This window comes from Anguilla rostrata, chromosome 4, assembly GCF_018555375.3.
Source record: "Anguilla rostrata isolate EN2019 chromosome 4, ASM1855537v3, whole genome shotgun sequence".
NCBI lineage: Eukaryota > Metazoa > Chordata > Actinopteri > Anguilliformes > Anguillidae > Anguilla > Anguilla rostrata.
The window spans coordinates 30,577,253-30,599,545 of record NC_057936.1 but is presented as its reverse complement, the minus strand read 5'-3'; the positions used below and the strand labels follow the sequence as shown (position 1 = coordinate 30,599,545).

The 22,293-nt window shown below is 42.3% G+C and overlaps 1 protein-coding gene across 3 annotated transcripts; it reads left to right on the top strand.

Moving 5' to 3' along the window:
* The first annotated feature begins 63 nt into the window (after positions 1–63).
* On the top strand, positions 64–22,166 carry snx7 (sorting nexin 7). 3 transcript variants are annotated; one of them, XM_064332197.1, is made up of 10 exons: positions 64–197; positions 1,937–2,113; positions 3,006–3,116; positions 3,540–3,704; positions 4,212–4,410; positions 4,898–5,097; positions 5,286–5,372; positions 7,003–7,104; positions 10,945–11,097; positions 20,247–22,166. In XM_064332197.1, exons 1-10 carry the CDS (start codon positions 78–80, stop codon positions 20,367–20,369), a joined length of 1,437 nt encoding a protein of 478 aa, XP_064188267.1. In that variant the 5' UTR covers positions 64–77; the 3' UTR covers positions 20,370–22,166. The 3 variants fall into 3 exon arrangements, with proteins under 3 accessions (XP_064188267.1, XP_064188269.1, XP_064188268.1); XM_064332198.1 differs by lacking the exon at positions 64–197 and adding an exon at positions 420–587; XM_064332199.1 differs by lacking the exon at positions 7,003–7,104.
* The last annotated feature ends 127 nt before the right edge of the window (positions 22,167–22,293 follow it).

Below are 22,293 nucleotides of genomic sequence, written 5' to 3'. Positions count from 1 at the left end.
GCCAGAAAGTGAATTTGCAGAGAAATCGCTGATGAGGTCCTACCCTGTTGGCATCCCATTCCCGAGTTTCACTAGCAATGAGTGGAATTATCGTCGACCCCACTGCCGAATCTGCCTCAACTCAAGAAATAACAACAGACGTCTCAGAGCGAATGCTAGACTTAGATGAGGATGATGACTTGGAAGTTTTCAGCAAGGTAATGACGGTACAATGGAGCTGAGACCGTAAAAATCTGGGACACGTAACTTACACTGAGAAGTTACTGTAACAAAGTGGATTTGATTTGGGCAAGCTATCTGCTACGTGGATCCAGCGCCTTCGTACCACTTGCTTATTAAATGTTGATTGAAACTAATGTCTGCTGATTAATTAAAAACGTATGGCTATCATTTATTGTGGGCTACACGTGCAGGACTCATACTTTGTGGCCACCCCTACGTTTCCCTATACAGTTGCTAACAACTAAAGTTTTATTAAGTGGGATTGAGAAACTTCAGACTACGTCGAATAGCCTAGGCTAGTTGCACCAATATAGGATTCAGCAATGTTAAGATGTCGTGCGGTGTATCAAAGTTCAGTTAATCAGGTGCTGTCACGCTCTGTCTGTCGATAGTTTCCAGTGCAATGTAACCAGTCCGCGTCTGTTTTTTCAGAGGGCAACTTGACATAGATTGTTTTAAATGAAAGATTTGGAGATGAGTAATTATATCGCCGTGTGTTTCATTTCGGTTATGAAGAAAGGTCGTTTTGTCGTCCATTGTAAAGTTCTGCTTGATCGTTAGCACATCGCTTGTTAGCCAGCAAGCTAACTCGGTTTTAAAAAATCGAATTACTGTACTTTTTTGCAACTGATATCTTATGCGTTCATTGAGATTGTGACGTACTATAATTGAGAGCTGCTCAACTGTCCACCACAAACTGCTGTTTAGTGGTATGTTGTGCTATGCAAACCGGTAGAAAAGTTTCACTTTTCCCAGAAGCCTTCTGCTTTTGTTGTTTGGTGTGAATCGCCACTGGGGAAATTCTTGTTCTGCTGACAGTTGACTCGGTTTGTTATTACAGGATGCCATTATAAAAGAACAAAGATAAAAAAACAAAACATGTCCTGCGGAAGAGGCTTCGTCAGGTTTGAGTCGGCAAAACCTAGCATAGGTCCATGGGCCACCACAATTTGTATAAGAGTACAGGAAAAGGGCTATCATTCAAATGTATGCGACTCAGGTACCTGTAGTCAAATAGCTATTGCATGTACGTTCCCTGATTTACACTTCCTTGTAGGCTACATAGTGTGACCAGTTTAATGATAAAATATTTACACTGCACTACCATACATGTGTTAGCAATAAGACAACACTACAATTTACAAAATTCCATGTAGTAATGTGTTAAATGGCTCCGTTCTGCATTGGGTCTTGGAAGAGAATGTAAGGAGTAGGGCCTACAGCATTTTATAGAAGTTTGGGTCTTCAGCTACAGGGTAGTAGTTTTAGCAAGTGTTGAAATCAAAGCGTTTGTGAGCCCTTCCTCATATCTGGTATTTGGAAGACGGGTACATTATTCTGTCCATAAAGAAAGCAGTTAGCAGGGCCTACCACATACAAATACTTACCACAACATTGCTTATGAGGCTAGTTTTTTAGCATGACACTCATATTACTGGATCCTGGCAATGCAATGTTATATTAAAAGGGACTGTTGAGATGGATGAACTCTAAGTCTCTTTTTAAAATGACATTTTTTTAAACCATGTGCCTTCTAGTGAACTACACAAGTCAGGTTTTGTGCCAGGGATTTGTAACCTTTCCTTTTTATTGAATTATTATTATTATTATTATTTATTTATTATTTATTTATTTTTATTTTTTGCTGAAGTTGTCTGTGGGTCACTTCCATTTAAATGGAAATAACCCCACTGTTTGTTCTTTACATGTTCAGGATGCAACATTGGCTGATGGGAGTCTTTTCAATGCCTCCATGCCCACCTCTCCTGCCTCCATGATCAATCAATTCGAAGAGGATGCAGATGAAAAAGACATTTTTGTCACCGTGGATAATCCAGAGAGTCATGTGACGGCCATAGAGACCTTCATCACATACAGGGTCTTAACCAAGGTAGGGATACAGAGGTGAAGGCAACAGCAGACAAGTTATTGAACAATGTTAGTCAGTTTTTTACAGTGAACAGATTGACTCCTAAGTGGCTTAGTCAATAATATACAGTATAGGCTCACCACAGGTTTATACTTGGCCCTATAGTCCCAGGTACAAGCACTGGCTATCTTATTAGGTGTCTCTGACTGGGAGTCCACAGTAACAGGGCACAATTGAACTTATGATGTACTGATGCGCCAGGTGCTTGCTGGTCACCAGTTGTCTTCAGTGAGACATAGTGTATGGACTGTAGGGTGTAAAGTCACTGGCCCACAAGCAAGCATGCTGACTTCAGGGGTGGCCAAGTGGTAAGGTACAATTGACTACGGTCATCTTTGCTATTAGACCGCTAGAGAAATGTCCCCTCAGCTCAATAGAATCATGCATATTTCGGGAGGGAATTTGCTGATCTAAGAAAATATTTCAAAATAAAATCACAGCCAGTCTTCCCAGATTTTTTGAATGACTTCTTTTTTGACAAAATGGAATTTCTATACCTTTGAAGGTATACAATATTGCATACCTTTTGAAGGAAAACATTCAAACAGATTTTTTTTTTTACTTGAATCTTTTTGGCTAGTTAGCCAGCTCGGCCTGGCCTGGTCAGTGATGCTTTCCCCCATTCAAAAAGCCCAAACATAACAGTCCCCTTTTCACTTTACTGTTTGCCACTACATTTAATTTTACAACTCCTAGTTGCTAATATTCATTTGCCTGACTTGGGTGTGTCCAATCACTTTTCCGTGTATCGTGCCAAGAAAGGGCACATTTGTAACAGAGAGTAGAGTGCAGATTGTGGGCGTAAAATTAGTATCCCATTTGTGTTGTGGTGAGAGGAGTGTCTCTTTCCTAGACAACACGGAGTGAGTTTGATTCGTGCGAGTACGAGGTCCGAAGACGCTATCAGGATTTCCACTGGCTTAAGGGCAGATTGGAGGAGGCCCACCCCACACTCATCGTTCACGTACGTATCTGGCCTTAGACTGTTCTTCAGAGTCGTTACTGTCAGAAATGTACACAATGCACATAATTTGTTCACGTGTTTATGCCTCTGGTCAAAATTGCACCGGGGCAATAAAGTAAAGCCAAAATGTTTTGGTGTTAGTGGTAAATTGCTGTTTGAGGCACTTTTCATTTCAGTATTTCTAATGTTTGCCTTCTAGCACAGATTTTATATGTATTTAATTGTAAAATTAATCTGGAAAAAGGTCTGATGGTCTTAAGCACTTCTGTGTAAAGCCGTTTGGTGTTACAAGATGCTAAATTTAGGAAAGCAACTTGAACAGTTTTTGTGTTGGGGGGGGGGGGGCTAGGCACTGTTTTTTTTTTTTTCTTCGTTTGTTTGTTTTTGTGGGTCAGTCTTGTTAAAATACAGTTCTCTCCTCAGCCACTCCCAGAGAAGTTTGTGATGAAAGGCATGGTGGAGAGGTTCAATGAGGACTTCATTGAGACGCGCAGGAAGGCTCTGCATAGGTTTCTCAACAGGATTGCGGATCACCCCATTCTGTCCTGCAGTGAGGACTTCAAGATTTTCCTCACCGCAGAAGCCTCGGTAAAACAGCACACGGCATGCTTCACTGCTCTGACTGCTCTCATTGTCTTCCAGATGACGAAAGGCCTGAGTAATAGAGCACTCTCAGTAAATTCACTTAGGAGGATGAAACATGATTATGATAGCAGGCCCAGGCTGTGTTTGTGTGTGTGTGTGTGTGTGTGTGTAGGAGTGTCAGAATACATTTCACGTTCAAACATAATTTTAATGTTAAAAATTGGTTTTATTCTAATGGAAGAATTGGCATTCAAAAGTGTAAACAAACAGCAGCATATTTTAATTTGTGTTCTTTCCAACTATTTCACCCACTGAACACCTACTTCACGATTCTCTCTTAATCTAATTTCCATATATGATTATCCCATTCTGTTAAATATGTGAATGTGACTGCTCTGCTGGCGCTCCTTGTGTTTGACTGGTTCTGAGTGTCAGATCTTGCGTATCTTTTGTGTTCGTGGGGTGGGGGGGGGGAGGTTGGCTCCTGTCTGATCGCGGTGCTCTGCGCAGGAGCTCACCACGCACAAGAAGCAGGGTCCCGGCTTTCTGAGTAGGATGGGGGACACGGTGAGGGCTGTAGCTGCCACCGTCAGGGGAGTCAAAAACCGCCCGGAGGAGTTCACCGCCATCCAGGAGTACGTGGACACTTTCAGTCAAAAGATCAACTCGCTGGACAAAGTCGCCCTGAGGATCCTCAAAGAACAGAAGGGTGGGCTGAACTAGACCACGGACTGTCTGCATTGGGGAAGTTATAATACCTCAGAGACTAAAGCTTAGACTCATTAGGTAATACCAAAACTGCTGGGCACTGCCCAAGCACTGTCGATACAGTGAAGCAGTTACAGGAATGCAGGTTTTTCACTGTGAATCCTAAGGCACAGATCCTGGGAAGGAAACCCAAGTGTAACCCTGTTCCAGCAGTTAAATAAAAATTGATCTAAACATAGCATACTTATAACAAGCAAATTTAGGGCTGTGTTGAATTAGTGCTGAAACAGTAATAGTGTAAGCATTTTAATTGATGGGTTCTTTTTTATGTTCAATGAAACTTAAACTCAATTTTAACTGAAAAATATGTTTATTTTTGATTGTGGTCCTTAGAGACAGAAAGGGCATTGTAGTGGACTTATATCATAGCTCCTGTCTGAAACAGAGAGGATTGTGGGTAGTGGTTTTGAAACTGCTGTCTGCTGCAGAGTACCTGGAGGACCTGAAGGAGTGCGAGCCCATGTACACGCTGTGGTCCGGGTCCGAGGACGAGCTGGCGGAACCCCTCAAGGGCATGGCCGGCTGCATTGACAGGTGCTGCCGCGAGACTGAGGAGCAGGTCAACCAGCTGTCTGAAAACCTGGTGCCAGCCTTGCACGAATATGTCCTCTGCGCCGAGACCCTGAAGGTATAGCAGTGTGCCTCAGGCAGTGCATTAGCCAAAACAGTGAAGCTGTGTTCATTGTTAATGCTGTTTAAAGCCATACGTCAGCTAGACACTAGACACTGGTGACATGTTATAAATGGACAGACTATAAATGTGCTCTAATATATTATGAATGCGTTGCTGACATGTAATTGGTGTGTTTCTTTCAGGCAGTACTGAGAAGAAGAGACAATATTCAGGCAGATGTGGAGGCAAAAAGCGAAACACTGGCCAATAAGATGACAGAGAGAGAATCTGTAAGTCTGGTATTGATAACTTCTCCACTCGTTCCCCGTGGCGGATGCTCCTTAGCTTTTTCCAAAAGATTATTAGTAATAAGCCTCTTTCTAGCTCTCACGTCTTCTTTCATTTTAAAGCAATCCATTTTAAGCCCGAAGAGGACTATGGCTATATTGGAAAATGTCTGTTCTGAAGATTATCTAAATATCTCAAGATAGTTTGAGAAGTCCTCATGAGATCTGGCGTGCTCCCGAAGCAGAGTATAAATATTATTGAATATTGTCAAGCTAATCGTCGTATAATTAAACTGCCTGGAACTGCTGTGTCCTTTCAGTGTCGGTAGTTTGAGCTCGCTGTCAGGGCTGGTAAAACCAGGGAGGGGGGCCAGCCATTTTAAAACGATATTGCTTTACAAATCCTGAGGTGTCCCCCCAGCTCGTCGGTGACCTTTCTCAGACTTTAATTATGAACTGGGAATGAGCAGCACCCTGGTGGACTGCGCTGTGCACTTTAATAGGCATCGTTATGAGGAAACGGATTCCCTGTGGCTCGGAATTACAATGGAGGTCATTTAGAGCACAGCTCACACCTTGTAGAACTTGTGTAAGTGTTTGATTGTTCTCTTTTGGGGAAAGTATACAAGAAGTTATTAAGTACATGGTGAACCATAACCGCTATCCTCAGTAAATGATTTGAGAACCGTATATGCAAAAAAATGTGCAATTGTCAGGACAGCTTAAATCTGTTATCTGCTACTTATTCAAATATCCATTTGCTCAAATAACTCAATTAATTTAAGTAATGACTGTTTTGTGAGTAGTACTTATTCTATTTGTGTGTGGCTTTGTTGAAGTTTGTTGAATCTTCGCTTTTGAGTCCGTTCTGCTAAGATATTTTGAATAGATAAACTAGTTAAATTTAAGGTGAGAAAGTTGATAAACATCAGAATTCCAGTAAACATGACTGTTGGTACTTAAGTTAATACAACTAATACTGGAGTTGTGTTAACTCAAGTAATTTTAATATTTCGGTAAGCTGAATACTGTTTTTCTGTCTGTACTATAAATATGTGCACAAACCGCATTACTGACATACATTCCACTGAATAATGAAATGGATCTGGGTTATACGGGGTTCAGAAGAGGGAACGTTTTCGAGTGCTGATAAAATCCGGAGCTGCCTTACTAATGACTGCCATTTTTTACACAAATGTGTAGTTAACAGGAGGCTGAGACAGAGGAGCGCTCGTTTGATTTATGTACAATTATTATCCTTCAATTAGAAACGCAGTCATTTCAGGGCAGATTTGACTCCCATTCAGCCGTGCTGTGATGTGAGCGGTCCTCTTTGTTATGCAGAAAGGCGGGCATCAGCCCATCAGGCGGCGGAGACTTAAAAGCGCCCGTTTAACAAAAGCCTTCAAATTCCATTCCCATGAAATTTTCACTTTCGGTGCCCTAACAACGCAATTACCACATAAAGGCTTTATTTCCTTTTAGACTCAGCCTGGAAGGCCATCGTGACCGGGGATTGGATGTAGCTCACGCACTGTCAAATAGTTTAAACAACATAAGTGTGGTCACGTGAATCAGGTCCACGGGCTGCCGAGACTAACTGCTAACGTTTGCATTGTGTCACTTGCTGAAGGACTCTAAGGATCTAGTTTTTGTATTGGGGAGCTTCCTTGGGAAAAACCCAGAAGAAGCCAAGCAGCAGAAGCAGGAGAGACTTGATGTGGAAATCGAAGAGGTACAGTACAGAGACAGGGCAGGCCTCTCCTCGGACCGGCTGTACTTTCGGCTTGGGTTTTCTAACCAGCGCTGGCGTTGAGATGGTAACATTTAAAATGGCACCCTATTGAAATGGTGTCGTATCGAGCCAGAGACCTGTAAAGGTCTGTGTAAAGGTTGTGGTATTAACACTGATCCTGTCATGCCCCACCTTGAAGGCAACCTTTACTGAAACAATAGCCAGAGGTTTGGCGCAACATGTGTGGGGCACGATTTGTAAAAATTCCATTTTGATGAAATTCTATATTTTTTGCCAGTGTTTCCTGGTATTACTGTCATTTATTTCTATGAAAACGATTTGAGCATTTGAGCTTTTTCATTTTGCTTGCTGTTTGAAATGTTACCAGTTTCACACTGATAAGAGCCATTCCACTGAAACTAGGTTGTGGTCGCAACTCCTTTTGAAAGACTTGTGTGTGCGTGGGCATTTGCTTTTTCAACTAAACTAAAGCTTCTAGTCTCCCTCTTTTTAACCTGGCTTTGTCTTTCTGTATGTACTGTTAACTATTGTTGTGCCATGCAGCCTAGCGTAGTAATATAGTTTATTAGTCCTGCGAGTTATGTGTAAAGTGAATGCCAGATTAAATTAGTCTGTGCAAACATTCTCCCATGTTAAACTGGTAATGTAACTAACTACGGTCTATAGGTCACTGTACTGGCTATTCACTGATGTGAGTGTAATTGGTTCATGGATGTTTTGCACATGCCTGTTGTTTTCCTTGTATGTAGGTCTGTTTTCTGAATTGGTTTTCAGCTAAACAATTCAGCAAGAGACACAGAGCTGTTTTCAGAAAGTGCTTAAATTGTCAGTGTCCTGAGTTCAAAGGAAACCTTTTGATGGGGTGCAATATCATGTCTGGCCACTGGATGGCAGGAAAGTCTAAGTTGCACATTAGGCAGAAGCACCACGACTTAAACGACAACTGGAATCAATTCGGCATTTTGGTGCATCACATGCTTGCAATCGATAGTTGAAAGAGGGCGACAGTCCATGGCAGGTTTAAGGTGTGAATCTCACCTGAATGACTAAGCATTTTTTAATCTGACTTTGACTGGAAGTTATGAAGAACATTGAGCATATAAAAAGAAACTGTCTCACCTTTCTTTTTCACTTAACGTGGCATGCGAGGGTGTGGAAATACACATGTTGTCCTGGCGTGACAGTGTCAGGGGACAGGAAATGAGTCTTAAGCCACGTGATACCGAATTATGATCGTAAAAATGTTACTGTTTGATTGTAGAAATGATCTTAATGTGTCCAAGAGTATCTAAATGGGTATTTTTTGTTTTCTTACTTATGAGCTTATGACTTCTCACACAGTTTTTGCCGGAACATTCTATCCACTATCCATATCTTGCTCATGCAATGGAGTATAGTGGAGAACGGGGTGATTTTGCAAAGACTGTGTGTGCCAGCATCTGTGTGTTCCTGTGGCTGCAGGGAGCAATCACTGTCACTAATGAAATGTCCTGAGCGTCAGTGGAGATGCTGCAGTGACCAATCGTGGCAGCGAATCCTCTGACACTGCTTGTTCCACATGAAAGCCCCGTGTAATCACCTCCTCTGTGCTGGCAAATAAACACACACTCGAGGCCTGCGGAGACTCACATCGATCTCCGAAATGAGAAGCAAACAAAAACCGGGACCGAGTGCGGCGGTGTCAACGGGCAGCTAATTTTAAAGAGCTTTCCGCGGATCTAAAGTGGGAAATGAGAACGGGGCTTCCTGTAGCGCCTGAATTATTGTTATAAAAACAACGCTGCGTTACGCAAGCGTTACTGTGACTCTTCCTTGTTAAAGATTGTGTGGCAGGGTTTTAACCTTTTTAGAGTTTTTTTTTTAAATCATCTTGGTTGTCAAATCAATAATTGCTGAGCAACAGGATACCAGGAGGGGCTCTCAGAGCTGTGGAATGTAATTAGACTCATAATCAGCGTCAGTAGTGTGCTTCTCTGTGTGCTCCCTTATACTTGCTTCATTGTGCACACGGTTCCTCCATCACAGAGCTGTGCAGGAAATGAGTGTTAGTGCCCGTGTGAAATCCTCTACCGGTGGTTCCCATACTGTAGGTCATTGGAAGGGGTTGAGGAAGTTGACATGGTGGAAAAAAAGTAGTAAGTCTCCATAATGCAATTTCAGTTGTGCACACAGGTCAAATTAAACACTGCGCCTGTTACTACATGCACCATGCTAGTTACAATGTGCATGCCATTGTTTTGATAGATGTAAAAGTATTCGCACTGCATTTAATGTGGTTTCAGACAGTTTCAGAGCCACTGATCTATGCGTTTAGCTGTTTGTATGTTTGTATGAGCCACCACTCCAGTGCATCTGTTCCAGAGGTCTCAAACTGAAATCCTGGGGGGCTGCAGTGTCTGCAGGGTTTTGGTGTGACCCAATATTTAAGTGCTGCATTTAAATGCTTAGAGAGTGAACGCACTTTATTTCCAAGGCTTAAAATTGACTACTGACTGAAAGGAAACTACAAAAACCAGCAGTCACTGTGGCACTCCAGCACTGGGCATTGAGACCCCTGCTCTAAACATTGTGTATGATGCAATACGCTAGGGCACAATACACTAGTCTGTCAATCGGCTGAAAAGTCCTTTACTGAATTTACTGTCAGACTGTGCAAGGAGAACATAATAAACATTCCATAAGGCGGTGGAGAGGCCCTTTCATTTTCACATTTCATTTCTTGTTTCCAGCAGAAATAAGAAAAATGAAGGTCAAACTTTGTTATTGCTTCAGGCGAAGGTATATTGGTCAGAAGTGCAAAGCTGTCCTGCTGCCTTTCACTGGAATCAGTTTAACGGTAGTAGAATGTAACGTAATTGACAAAACGGCAATATTATTTAAAATAAAGCTTGTTTACATTACTATATGTATACTCAGAAAATTTACTTCAACTGTTTTCTTTCTGAATACTTAACATTTGCTTTTATTCATTTCTAGAGTGGTGAAAGGGCTGTCTTTTCTACCTTGGCTTTTACTTGGAAGCTAAAATGATCCTCATGTTGCTCTCTTTTCCTCTCTGATTGGGCCTACACTTTAAGGGAATTTTCAAGAATTAGCTGTAGCTTTGTTTAGCGTTTCTTATGACTTAAAGGTTGACTAAACTTGTTGACGTAAAAATGATTTTTGGTTTGTACATTTTTATCTGTTATATACATTATTGTGCCTGGTAGGAGGTTATCACAGCAGGGTTCAGTATGGAATAAGGTAAGTACAGGCTTAACTTAACCACTTCCCCTGCTATTTTACCCTCCCAGGAAGACATAAATGGAAGTAACGGTAATCTCCACACATAAATACAATCCTTCCCGGATAACCTTCACACTCACTGTTAAATTACTATCTTTGCTCACATTTCTGTATGTATTCTTAAAAGTGGTATTTCAAGGGTGATAGATGGCAGTATCAATGGTTTGAGTGAAGATGAAACTGCAGTGAGTCGAAAAGTTTAACAGGCTAAAACCAGGAGTCCTTTTCTTCTCGTCTCATGGGGATTGTTCCAAGACTGTTAGTTTGAGAACCTCAGAAACTTTTAGTACTGTGCTGAAAACATAAATTCTTGGAACACAACAAGGCTGCGTTCGTCACCGCCTGACAGTAAAGTAATGTCTGATGTGGTGATGTGTAGCGTTCGTTTACCTCAGCTCCTGTTGTACAGACGTGATCTTGTTAGACATTCTAAGCAATCTCTTGCCACACTGTTTTCTTGTTTAACCAGTTCACAACCAGAGCCCAGTATCAACACCATATCTCATTTGATATAGTATGCCTTTCTGTCAACAGCTTAAAGAAGAAATCGATAAGTTGGAAGACAAAATGGAGTTTGCCAACAACGCCTTGAAAGGGGACTGGGAGAGGTGGCAGAAGAACATGAGGGAAGACATCAAGGCTGCCTTCATGTGCACTGCTGAGAAGAACATCGATTATTATGAGAAGGTGAGGCAGGGGGTGTTGATTCATGAGTTATTTGAAATGCTTTGGGCCAGAGAGACAGAGAGAACTATGTTTCTGAAAAGCTACATTTTTATTAATACGTGTTGGACAGTAGTAATCATGTTGACAGGCATTTGAAGACTCTCTTGTCTAAACACAATAGACATTCTACTTAATTTAGGGAGCGTTTATTCATTTATGTGTTTGTTTTGGTTCCATTTAAAAATGAGCGAAGCAAAGTGTAGTTTGATTGAATCTGGGCTTTGGAGGCCTTTCACGTAACCATCAGAATTGAAATGCTGCTCTGTTTCGCGCTCTGTGCAGATACCAAGGCTAATACTACAGCCCAGGGAACGAAAGGCATTCAAATTCTAGCCTCTCTCCTGCTGAGGAGCATTAGCAAACGCATTCTGAGCAGTGAGTGCTGTAGTCTGCTCACCTTAGGGTGGGTTATCATGGAGTTATGTGAGATCTTAAATCCTCTTGAAAAGGATGCATATCTGGGGAACATGGTTCTCCATCTGCATTTGCCATTACTAATGTATTTTTATAGGAGTTAACATTTGTTTGTCAAGAACAAAATGGAGATGGGTAGAATCTTATTGTAATTGGCACTACTTGATCAACTGAAATTTAGCACTGACTTTATTTTTTACTTTTTATTTGTGGCTTTTTGACCAATATGAATGGTTTTCCTTCAGAGAGCTGATCACTTGTAGGTAAACACATTTTTATGACATACAGTGCGTCCTTGTGTGGATCTATAGTTAAGTTTGCTAGTTATGTCTGTATGTGTGTATCTAGAGAAAGTTAGATACACACATGCAGACACACATAAAGTTCTCACATCTTTTTTGCATCCAAAATTAATTGATGTGATGAAACGGAATGCGACTTGCGAAAGCTCTATTTTCAGATTTGAGCTCCATCATTTTTTCATAAACTTCTCTACGTAGTCCCATGAGCAATGCTAATTGCTCTCGTGAGCACCTTACAAGCCGCAGCAAGCGGCAGGCAGCTTTGAAATACTTAGTGTTCATAAGCGTTGAGGGATAGCCAACAACCAATGGAACATTCCAGTTGAAAAAAAAAAAGTATGGCGCCAACCAAATTGCTCTTTTTTTGTAAGTTGTTCATTTGTCCTGTAAACACAGTGAGATAACAGTATCGCAGAGTAAGTTATAATATTATTATTATTTTTGTTATTATTGTTATTATTATTATAAGTACAGTCCTTGGACAGATATGCCTGGGCTGTCTGATATAAACAGTCAGTGACTGTGTGCCTCAGTTACGGTATGTATACGCTTTATAGGGCTGCAGCATTAACAGTTGGGCGGCACTGCTTGGCTGTGAAATTGCTGCCCAGTCATGAAGCGGTACATCAACACTTATTCCCCCAATAACAGGCCTGTCATGACTTGTGTCAGAGTCACTATGAGCCACTTAGGATTTCTTATTGTAATATGTGTAATGTGATTTTGTCTTATTGATTTGTCTTGTCTCATAATCAATCAATGAAATCAATGAAAGTGCTGATTATATGTTTACATTTTACATAAGTTTTATATTTAACTGTTGCTCTGTGAAAAGCATTTCAGTTTTGATGTAAATCAAAGCTGCAAAAATGCTATAACCTATTTCAAGGATGTCAACGCACTATAAAGTGATGGGAGTTGCTTCATTTGAGCATGTAGGTTATGTATCCGTAGTATTTACTGCTGTTATTTAAATGAAAAGGTGAAGGTGAATAATTTGACTTAAAATATAACTATAACTGGATAATACAAGGGCGAGTAACAGTTTCTTGCTTATGTATTCTAGAGTGAATGCATCAGTGATTTCCCAGCTTACCACCAGAGGGTGTTAGTAGTCAATTTTTAGGCTCTCCTGATAATTAAGAAGATCATAATGAAGATCAGTATATAATATGGGCATCGATATTTCTTTCTTACTTTGGTAAGAAGGCTAGGTTTTTGTAACTGATGGCAGATTCGTTTCATTTGACTCCTGTGGCTAAAACTCATGTCTCCTTTGTGCAAGGAAACAGTAAATCTGCAGATAGACATGCCCACTAATCACAGAACACAAAAAGTGCTGAGAGATTGCTCATTGTGTGAAATGAAATGAGGAATGTCTGTTGAGAGTAAAATCGGAATGGTTGATGAATACCAGTTTTAATTGTATGTCCACTTTCTAAAATTAATATTTTACGTATGAGAAAATGGCAAAGCGTTTTCATTCACAGGAGCAGGTTTGCAGTGTTGGGAGCTTGTGTACCCTGACCGCGTTATATTTTTTGTACAGCTTATTCTGTGCTGTGGCAAACCTGAAGTCATTATGGCAGGAGCTAATGGTGACATATATGCGAATATCACAGGCCCCTTATATAAATCCTCCGGAACCATCTTAGAACAGCTAATAAGTGCTGGATGTACATAAGGTGAATCAGTGTCCATAATGTGCATGTGGAAATGGTGCCTTTATGTAGAAGAGGCCCATGCATTTATGATCCTGGCACATGCATCATACGCAGCTATTTTTACTGTCTTTTACTATGTGCATTTCACAGAACACGAGGGCCATTTTAAGTGAGCCATACATCAGAAATAAATAGAGAATTCAGCCCAGAGCCCATCCATTTACACAGTTAGAAATTGCCTCAGTTTAAACAATGCAGAATTGTGTGTATGTGTACATGCATATCTCTTTACCAGACATGCGTGGCCGCCATGTTCTGCTCTGTGTTCCTTCACCCTGCAGGGCTGTTTTTGTTGAATGCGGCGTATCTATGTTGAGAACTCGCCGACGGCTATAATTGGAAGCGATAATTACGGCAGGAGCGGAGAAAGCGCTTCTCTGAATAGCGTGTTTGTGCACGCGCTCGCGGAGGCAGATGTGCGAACGGGTCTTAATGCGCGGTGATTAGCGTGGAGCCGCGTGCCAGGCACGTTCGGCGCCGCGGGACCCCTCCCCCTCCCCCTGCCCCCGCCTCCCCCCCCCTTTTTGTTAATCAGGTGGGTGGCAAGCTCTGGTCGTCTGCAGGGGGCTTTAATGATTCATGGGAGCCCGAGTGACCCCAATAAGGGGAGGCGCGGATCCGCTCGCTGGGAGCGCGGGAGCGGTGGACGCGGGTTCAGAGCGCCGCGAATCCTCAGAGGGGGGGGCGGCCCCCTCCCCGTCAGCGCAATAACGCGCCCCGGCCAAGGGCGGCCAGGCCCGGAATATTAGAGCCGCATTACGGGCAGGAATCAGCCCCCGCCGGGCCTCAGCTGCCTCTCCCCATCCCGCTAAAGCACGCTCATCCAGTTGTGCATGCGATAGCGCCCCTCCCCCCCCCACCGCATTCATCCAGCGGCCGCACGCTGTGCGTCACGCGCCTTTTTTCCCCGCGCGAAAAAACGGGCCGCGCTCTCAGAATAGTCCTCCGCGGCACAGCCTCGGCGTCGGCAATTAGGCTGGAGAGGACGCGCCGCGTCGCACACCGCCGTCTCCGCTCCTCGGCTCGCCGCGTGCGCGTTCGCCGTACCACCCGCCGCTTCCCCAGCCACCCGTCGTCACGTGCCACTTGAGCCGTTTTTCGCCAGACGCGCTTCGCATTTGATCCGGCGTGTTACCGTCGCCCGTACCTTCGGCTGATGTGCGTGTGAGGCGCATGCTCCAATGGTAATTTTGAGGTTTTCTTTACCAACGTTACTCACTGTGATCACAGCGGCCCTATGCCGTGCAGTGGCAACTTCAGGGGATTGCCATGGAGACACCATAGCAACAAGACATTTGCTGGAAAATGAGAAAAGTCTCATGTTATTGAATACAGGGTGTTATTTAGACCATTCATTTAGAATCTTCATTTGTACATTTTAATTCAGTAGATAAAATTATTCTGTACATGTTTTATATATATAATATAATACTAATTTCCAAAAGTATATGGACACCCCTTCTGATTAGTAGTTTTGGCTATTTCAGCCACACCCATTGCTAACAAGTGCATAAAATCAAGTATACAGTCATGCAATCTCTATTGACAAACATTGGCGGAAGAATGGGTCATACTGAAGAGCTCAGTGACTTTCAACATGGGACTGTCATAGCACGCCAACTTTCCAACTGGTCAGTTACTTAAATTTCTGACTTGCTTGAGCTGCCCCAGTCAACTGTAAGTGCTGTTGTTGGGAGGTGTATAGGAGCGACAACAGCTCAGCCATGAATCATTAGGCCACGCAAGCTCGCAGAGTGGGACCACTGAGTGCTGAGGTGAGTAGCGTATAAAAATCAGCTGCCCTCGTTTGCAGCACTCACCACAGAGTTCCTAACTACCTTTGGAAACAACGTCAGCACAACAACTGTTCGTCATGAGCTTCATGGAATGGTACACAAGCCTAAGATCACCATGCGCAATGCCAAGCGTCGGCTGGAGTTCTGTACAGCACACCGACATTGGACTGTGGAGCAGTGGACATGTGTTCTCTGGAGTGATGAACCGTGTTTCACTATCTGGCAGTCTGACGGACAAATCTGGCTTTGGCAGAATGCACAGTGCCAGCTGTAAAGGATGAATAATATCTGGGGCTGTTTTTCATGGTTTTGGCTAGGCCCCTTAGTTCCAGTGAAGGGAAATCTTAATGCCACAGTATACAGTGACTTTCTTGAGAATTGTGCGCTTCCAACTTTGTGGAAAGAGTTTGCGGAAGGCCCTTTCGCGTTTCAGCATAACAGTGTCCGCTTGCGCAAAGCAAGGTCCATAAAGAACTGGTTTGCTGAGTTTAGTGAGGAAGAACTTGACTGGCCTGCACAGAGCCTCTACCCCATCAAACACCTTTGGGATGAACTGGAATGCCGACTGCTAGCCAGGCCTTATGCCCAACATCAGTGCCCAGCCTCACTAATGTTTTTGTGGCTGAATGGGATCCCTGCAGGCGTGTTCCAAAATCTACTAGAAAGCCTTCCCAGAAGAGCGGAGGCCAACTTGAATCGTGGTACACCTTCCAAAATGAAATTCTAAAATTATACAGGTCTCACAATAATTTATTCCTTGAGACTTTTTCCACAGCATCCACTACGATATGCGCAATAGAGATGAAAATGTTGCACTGTTGTACAGTGAATGAGTGCATTTAGGGCCATATTTTGCAGCAGCTGCTGCCATTTTGAAAAAGGTCTTGGAGGAAGCGCGTTCGGCTTTGCAGACCTTAAACGCGGGTTTAAGAGAAATGCTCTTAAGTGCAGTACTATCCCTTTCTGTAAACCTGAAAAGTTAGCAGACAGCTGGAAGAGGGGACAGGCGGTTGGCTGACGGATATTCACCACACTGCCGAATGAGACGCGTAATTGGGGCATTCGCAACTGCTGCTTCCCCCCGCTGGATGTAGAGATGCAGCAGTCATTACCTCAGCAGGATATGTCACCTGCGGTGTCACCATACAGTATGGATGTCACCACAATGCACCCCACCCCCCAGCTTATCTTTCTGTTCGACTCCACAAGTCAAGTAAACTCATTCCAACCAATGCTAATTTTCTCTCCTGCTTACCAGTACAGAATTTTGGAAGCCATCACTGCCCAAGTGCAGTATTTTATTTGGTGGTGGTAATGTTTTTTCATGTTACAGTTCAAACCAGAGACCTAAATCTGAATTTGATATGTAAGGGTGGCACCCTCCGCACCCATCCTCATCACCCCTTCTTTATATACTTAGAAATGTTGCACAGACAAGATGCACAGTGCTTAAACACTACTGTTGTGGCTTGCATTTCATGGACAGTGAAGAAAAGGAAGTATATTGTGCCCATGTATTTTTAAAATTTAGATTTGCTTGTTCCTATTTGCATATTCCTAAAAAGCAAAGAGAAGACAATTCCCCAGGGCCTGCGCTCAAATGCAACACTTGAATTGCATTTAAACCGTGAAGTTTAATTATGCTAGAAAAATCCTGGGCAGAAAAAAAGGTCCAAAAGATTCCTGCCTATTACAGTATGAGAGAGAAAGAGAGAAACGTGATCGGCAGCATTGAAGAAGCTGAGAGAGGGGCATGCTGGGAGTCTGCATGGCTCTGCACAGAGCCATGGAACCATGTTTCTGTCCTGCAGTGCATTTGAAGCTCATCATGCTAATCAATTTCAAGCTGCCTTCTATGGATTCACCGTAGATCCCGTTGTCATTTTGTCAAAATGAGATGAGATTCACCCCTGCGCATGCTGAGGAAGTTAAGTACGTTTCAGATTTTTAGATGCGTCTCGACGTTATACTTTTTAGCGCTGAGCCGATATGCATGTGAATTGTGTCCGTCAGTCTCTGCCGTGACTTCAGTAGAGCCTCCCTACGCTGGACTATGCATGTCTCCTACGTTGCATTTCTCTAAACTATGCGGACACAACGTGGGTTGTGCATGACTGGAATCTTTAATCTAAGTGCATTTGTTAAATGGCAGCACCATTAACGATGACAGGTTATTGTCTGGCACTCCAGCTACTTTAGTACAGATATGAAGAGACCGTGTAGCCAGTGCTCAATGTTCAGACTCGTGGGCCTTTGATGAAGCGGTTAGCGTACGCGGTGCTCAGGCACCTATCTCACACATTACTAATTTGCTGTCTAACCAAATCCCCCTCTTGTGATGTACTTCATGATCATTTTGTATCAGCAGTAACCGTAAATCTGCAGATGGTTCCTGCAATCAATATCTGAAGGTAATTACTCAGAATTGCCGCTCACACGGTTCTATTTTTGCAGGCCCGAGCTGAAAATATGACCAAGTAGGTCAAATGTGGGTGACAGTAGGGCCGATAGCCGGAGGAAATGAGTCTCTTTCGTACGTCAGCATATTTTGTACGATCAAGCATCTCCACAACACTGCATAGGGAAGTGCAGACAGCCGTGCTATGCCACGCAGTTTTCCCTGCAGCACAGGATCGCATTTGGCACAGAGGTTAAGTAGCACAGTATTTTCCTACAGCACAGGATCGCATTTGGCACAGAGGTTAAGTAGCACAGTATTTTCCTACAACACAGGATCACATTTGGCACTGAGGTTAAGCAGCACAGTATTTTCCTACAGCACAGGATCGCATTTGGCACAGAGGTTAAGCAGCACAGTATTTTCCTACAGCACAGGATCACATTTGGCACAGAGGTTAAGCAGCACAGTATTTTCCTACAGCACAGGATCGCATTTGGCTCAGAGGTTAAGCAGCACAGTATTTTTCCTACAGCACAGGATCACATTTGGAACTGATGCACATTATTGTAGTCAAGTCATAGCTATTTAAAAGTTGCATACATACAGATTATAACATTCTGAATGTACTTGAATATGAAATTGATCATGTAAAAAAGTATGTGTAGTTTTGCTGAAGCCATATGAGCAAGAATATTTCAGTATAATTCCACCTTTTGGACATTTAAAAGGCATACAAAGTGTTAAAGACCAGTAAGTGACAGATCTGGAGAAATGGATTTGACCAACTTATATATTCTCTTAACACGGTCATCCAGGCATTTCATGAGAGAGAATATTTCCAGATATAATGGTGCGTAAAATGATGTCATTAAAATTTCTAATGATATTACCGATATGAAATTTGGAGATTATGTGCGTTTTGAGGTAGAAACTTCTGTCCTGTCACACTTTTTACTACAGGCATCTCTTGCACTATTGATGCTTAAACAGTTTGCACTGTCGCATTAGATTGAGCTATCTTGAGCCTCTTTATTTTTGCATTCAAAAATAGAAGCACCCAGTTGTGATTATGAAGCGACATGTCTGGCTACCCAAGCGCAGCCCCTGTCAGATGCTGTTTAATAAAGGTCGGGAACAGACTGTCTCTTATGGCGGAAAAGTGCCGTCTCCATTAAGTGCTTTTGACAGCCCGTCAGCTGCCATGCATCCGCCCCAGGTCCAGTCCTGATGTGAGAGATCCACAAGCAGCGGAGGACGGGACCACAGAGAGGAGGGTTCCGTGAGGGCATTAATCAAAAATCCCGGCCAGTTTCATTTAAATGCCACTCGCGCCCCTGGCCAAACTGGACTTAAGACTGCCATTGCATGCAAAGCTGAAACTTCATATTATTTTTTTGTATCGTACGGTAGGCATTGAAGAAGCTCCAGTTGCTCTCACTGCTTTCAGGCGACAGTAGTTTAACTGCATATGGATCGGATTTTGGTTGTGTGGGTAGAGCCGGTTAGTATAGCCTTGGTTGTAACAGGAGTATGGGGATTAAAAAGCTGCTCTTTCCAGCCGGAGCAAGGTACCGGAAAGTGCGGACGCCTCCAGCAGCACCTGCTGCTCAGACAGCTGACGTGAGGGAATACGCCGCTTTCCTGCGGATAGCCTGAAGGAAACCTGAGTCCTCTGCAACAGTATCTGCTAACGGGTGGATGAATTCACTGTTGCAGTCACAGTATATTTAATCTCTAACCAGGGGTGTCCAATATCATCCAAAAAGGGCCCATGTTGGTCCAAGATTTAGCTTTAGCTGTGGTAGAGGGCTCACTGGGGGATACTAAACAATTACTTGTCTTTATTTATGAATAACATTTGTACTATAAAGTAATTTCAGCATGCTAATAAAGATGTCATCCATTGAAACTTGTACAGACTGACGCATCATTTATTCACACCTAGTGCTTTTGATGGGATATCTACATTTTCCTTCACATTTGTCATGCTAAAGTAATTTAGTGAGCTTCTTGAGGGTGTGAAAAACCAACCTAAAGGTCTTCAAAGAGTTTGTCACCAACTCTGTGGGTGGCTGCACACCAAAGACGTGCTAAATTTTTTATCTTTTGTAAAGATTATTTTGAGAAGGCAGTTGAGGCTGCGCTTTAGTATATAATTTGTTGATTTAAGGTGCTCGTTAAGACACTCTGGTATTTTCCTCTTTTCAATTTCATTAAACACCCATGCAGTAGTGACTAGTCAGAGTTTTTGAAAATTCTTTTGAAAATATTGTGAACATATGACCAGTCTGTTTACAAAACATTGTCAAAGTGGTAATGTCAGTCCAGGCATATTCCTTAAGGTTACCTGTAATGTTTTTATTCTGCAGAACCAAACGGCTGTGTGGGCGTGCGTATGTATGTGTGAGAGCTTGCTCTGATACGGTGTGAACAGTAAAGCCGAACGCTCTGTGTGGTTTTGTCGTTGTTGCAGTGCCTGGCAGTGTGGGAGTCCTTCCTCTTGTCCCAGAGATCTGACCTCACTGTGGAGAGCAGCGGGGAGCAAGACCCGGCCCCGCAGGAAATCGCCGAAGACGAGGCTCCACAGGCCACCTGAAAACATTCCCCACTGCCCTGCCCGTCTCACTCCCCCCCACGCCCCCATTCATTTTTTTCCATTATAATATCTCTGATAATATTGCCTTTGCCAAGACTTCTCTGCATATCTCTGCCTCGGGGTATAGGAGTGACTCACTACATTAAAGCAGGATGCAGTTAATTTACCAGAATGGGCCTTGAAGAATGTCTGCATTCTGTTTTTTTGCTAATTATAATGAAATGCATTAACATAGTCCTGCTTTACAGTCCCTGACAATGGGGCAATGTGCCATCTGTTTGTTTTTAGCAGATACACCTGCTTTTCTTTATCAATGATGGCATCAGCCAGTAAATTGCCTTTTTAACGCATGCCTTTTCATTGTCCACTCAAATCTGTCCTGACTTTTAAAAAAAAGGGCAGTGACTTTATAGCAATGGTGGCATGAACATTTTTACCACCCGATGAATTGTCAACATTTTATGCTCTTTGAATTTGTTCATCGTGCCTCTTGCATCTTATATCTAAAATGGAACGAGCTGAATTGCTTTAAGTTCTAATATTTTTCAGCCTGTAGCTTATCGCTATACAAACATATTAATAAAAACTGATTAAGAAGGTGTCGGGCTACACAGCTGAGAATGGCTGTATCTGCGCTCCAAAAACAACACTGAACCTCCTGCACATATGGTGTGGTTTATTGGCATTATCCCTGGAACAAGCACTGGGAGCTCTACTTGTTGCCATGTAATTGGAGGTTTTTGTGCTGATGGGGTATTGCTTTAAAGAACAGACGTTTCCTTGGACACAGCTGTCTGCTATACAGGTTAAATAACCTACCTCTGACTCTAATTTCTTTAACAAATTTCAGCTTCCTGTTCTGAGCAACTGAGTTAGCCAGGTATCAAAACTGTGGTGTTCATTATGGTATGTGGGTTTATTAGGAGCAAGTGGCCATTTAAATCTGAGTGCCAAGGAAGTGGTCATGAACCAAACCATGCTAATGTACCAACTGTCTTGAAGATTCAAAAACAAATCTGAAACTTGACTAGTTTAATATACTTGATTCAGTTTCTGATTAATCAGACACAGGGTTTGTGACATGGCTAGGTGTGTGTTTTTAGTTTTATTTTAGTTATTTTATACAATGAAAGGTACAGGTGGTTTGTGTTTAAATGACTGGTTAGACATAGTATGTATGGCAATGAATGCACAATTCCAAAAACGAAAAAGCCTTATATTTACACAATTTAAGATATAGACAGCTGACATATGTTTATGTGCTTTTTTGTAAATATATCCTAAAGTACAAGGGTGAAGTTTTGCCATGAAGGGTCAAGTTTTTTTTTTTTTGTTTTTTTTAACAAATGCACATTCAAAGGATCTTATTTAGTTTTTTATTAAATGGGTATTTTAGCCATAAAAAATAATTATTAGCATTAAGTTCATTTTGTGGCATTTTGCTAAGGCTTTATACAAACATTGCTTTCTCAAGGGATTTGTCATAGCTATATTGATGAAAGAACCAACAGTCAGATCGAACAGCATGTTATATCCTAAAGTAGGTTACCCACTTGGCTTAATCGCATTAAATATTTAACAGCTCGCTTTAAATAACATAGAGCTTTGAAAAGGCCTTCATCTGCAATGTATTTAATAACAACTATACATGTGAAATGTGTTCTCTCTGATTACTCTGTAACAAACCTGTCATTTCTCTTATTGTTTCAGATCCTGATAGCACAATGTATCATCGTATATATTTCCGCTATTGTGTTGTTATACCGGATTGTTTCTATAAATTACATTTGAAAAATAGTACTGAGCTTCGGTCATGTCAGTTTTTACTTTTTTTTTTTATTCTTAGTAAATCCCATTTTGTTGGGGTTTTTTTTTTTTCCTGTCCAGTGGTATTCATACTGATGTATACTTAAAAATAATCTTA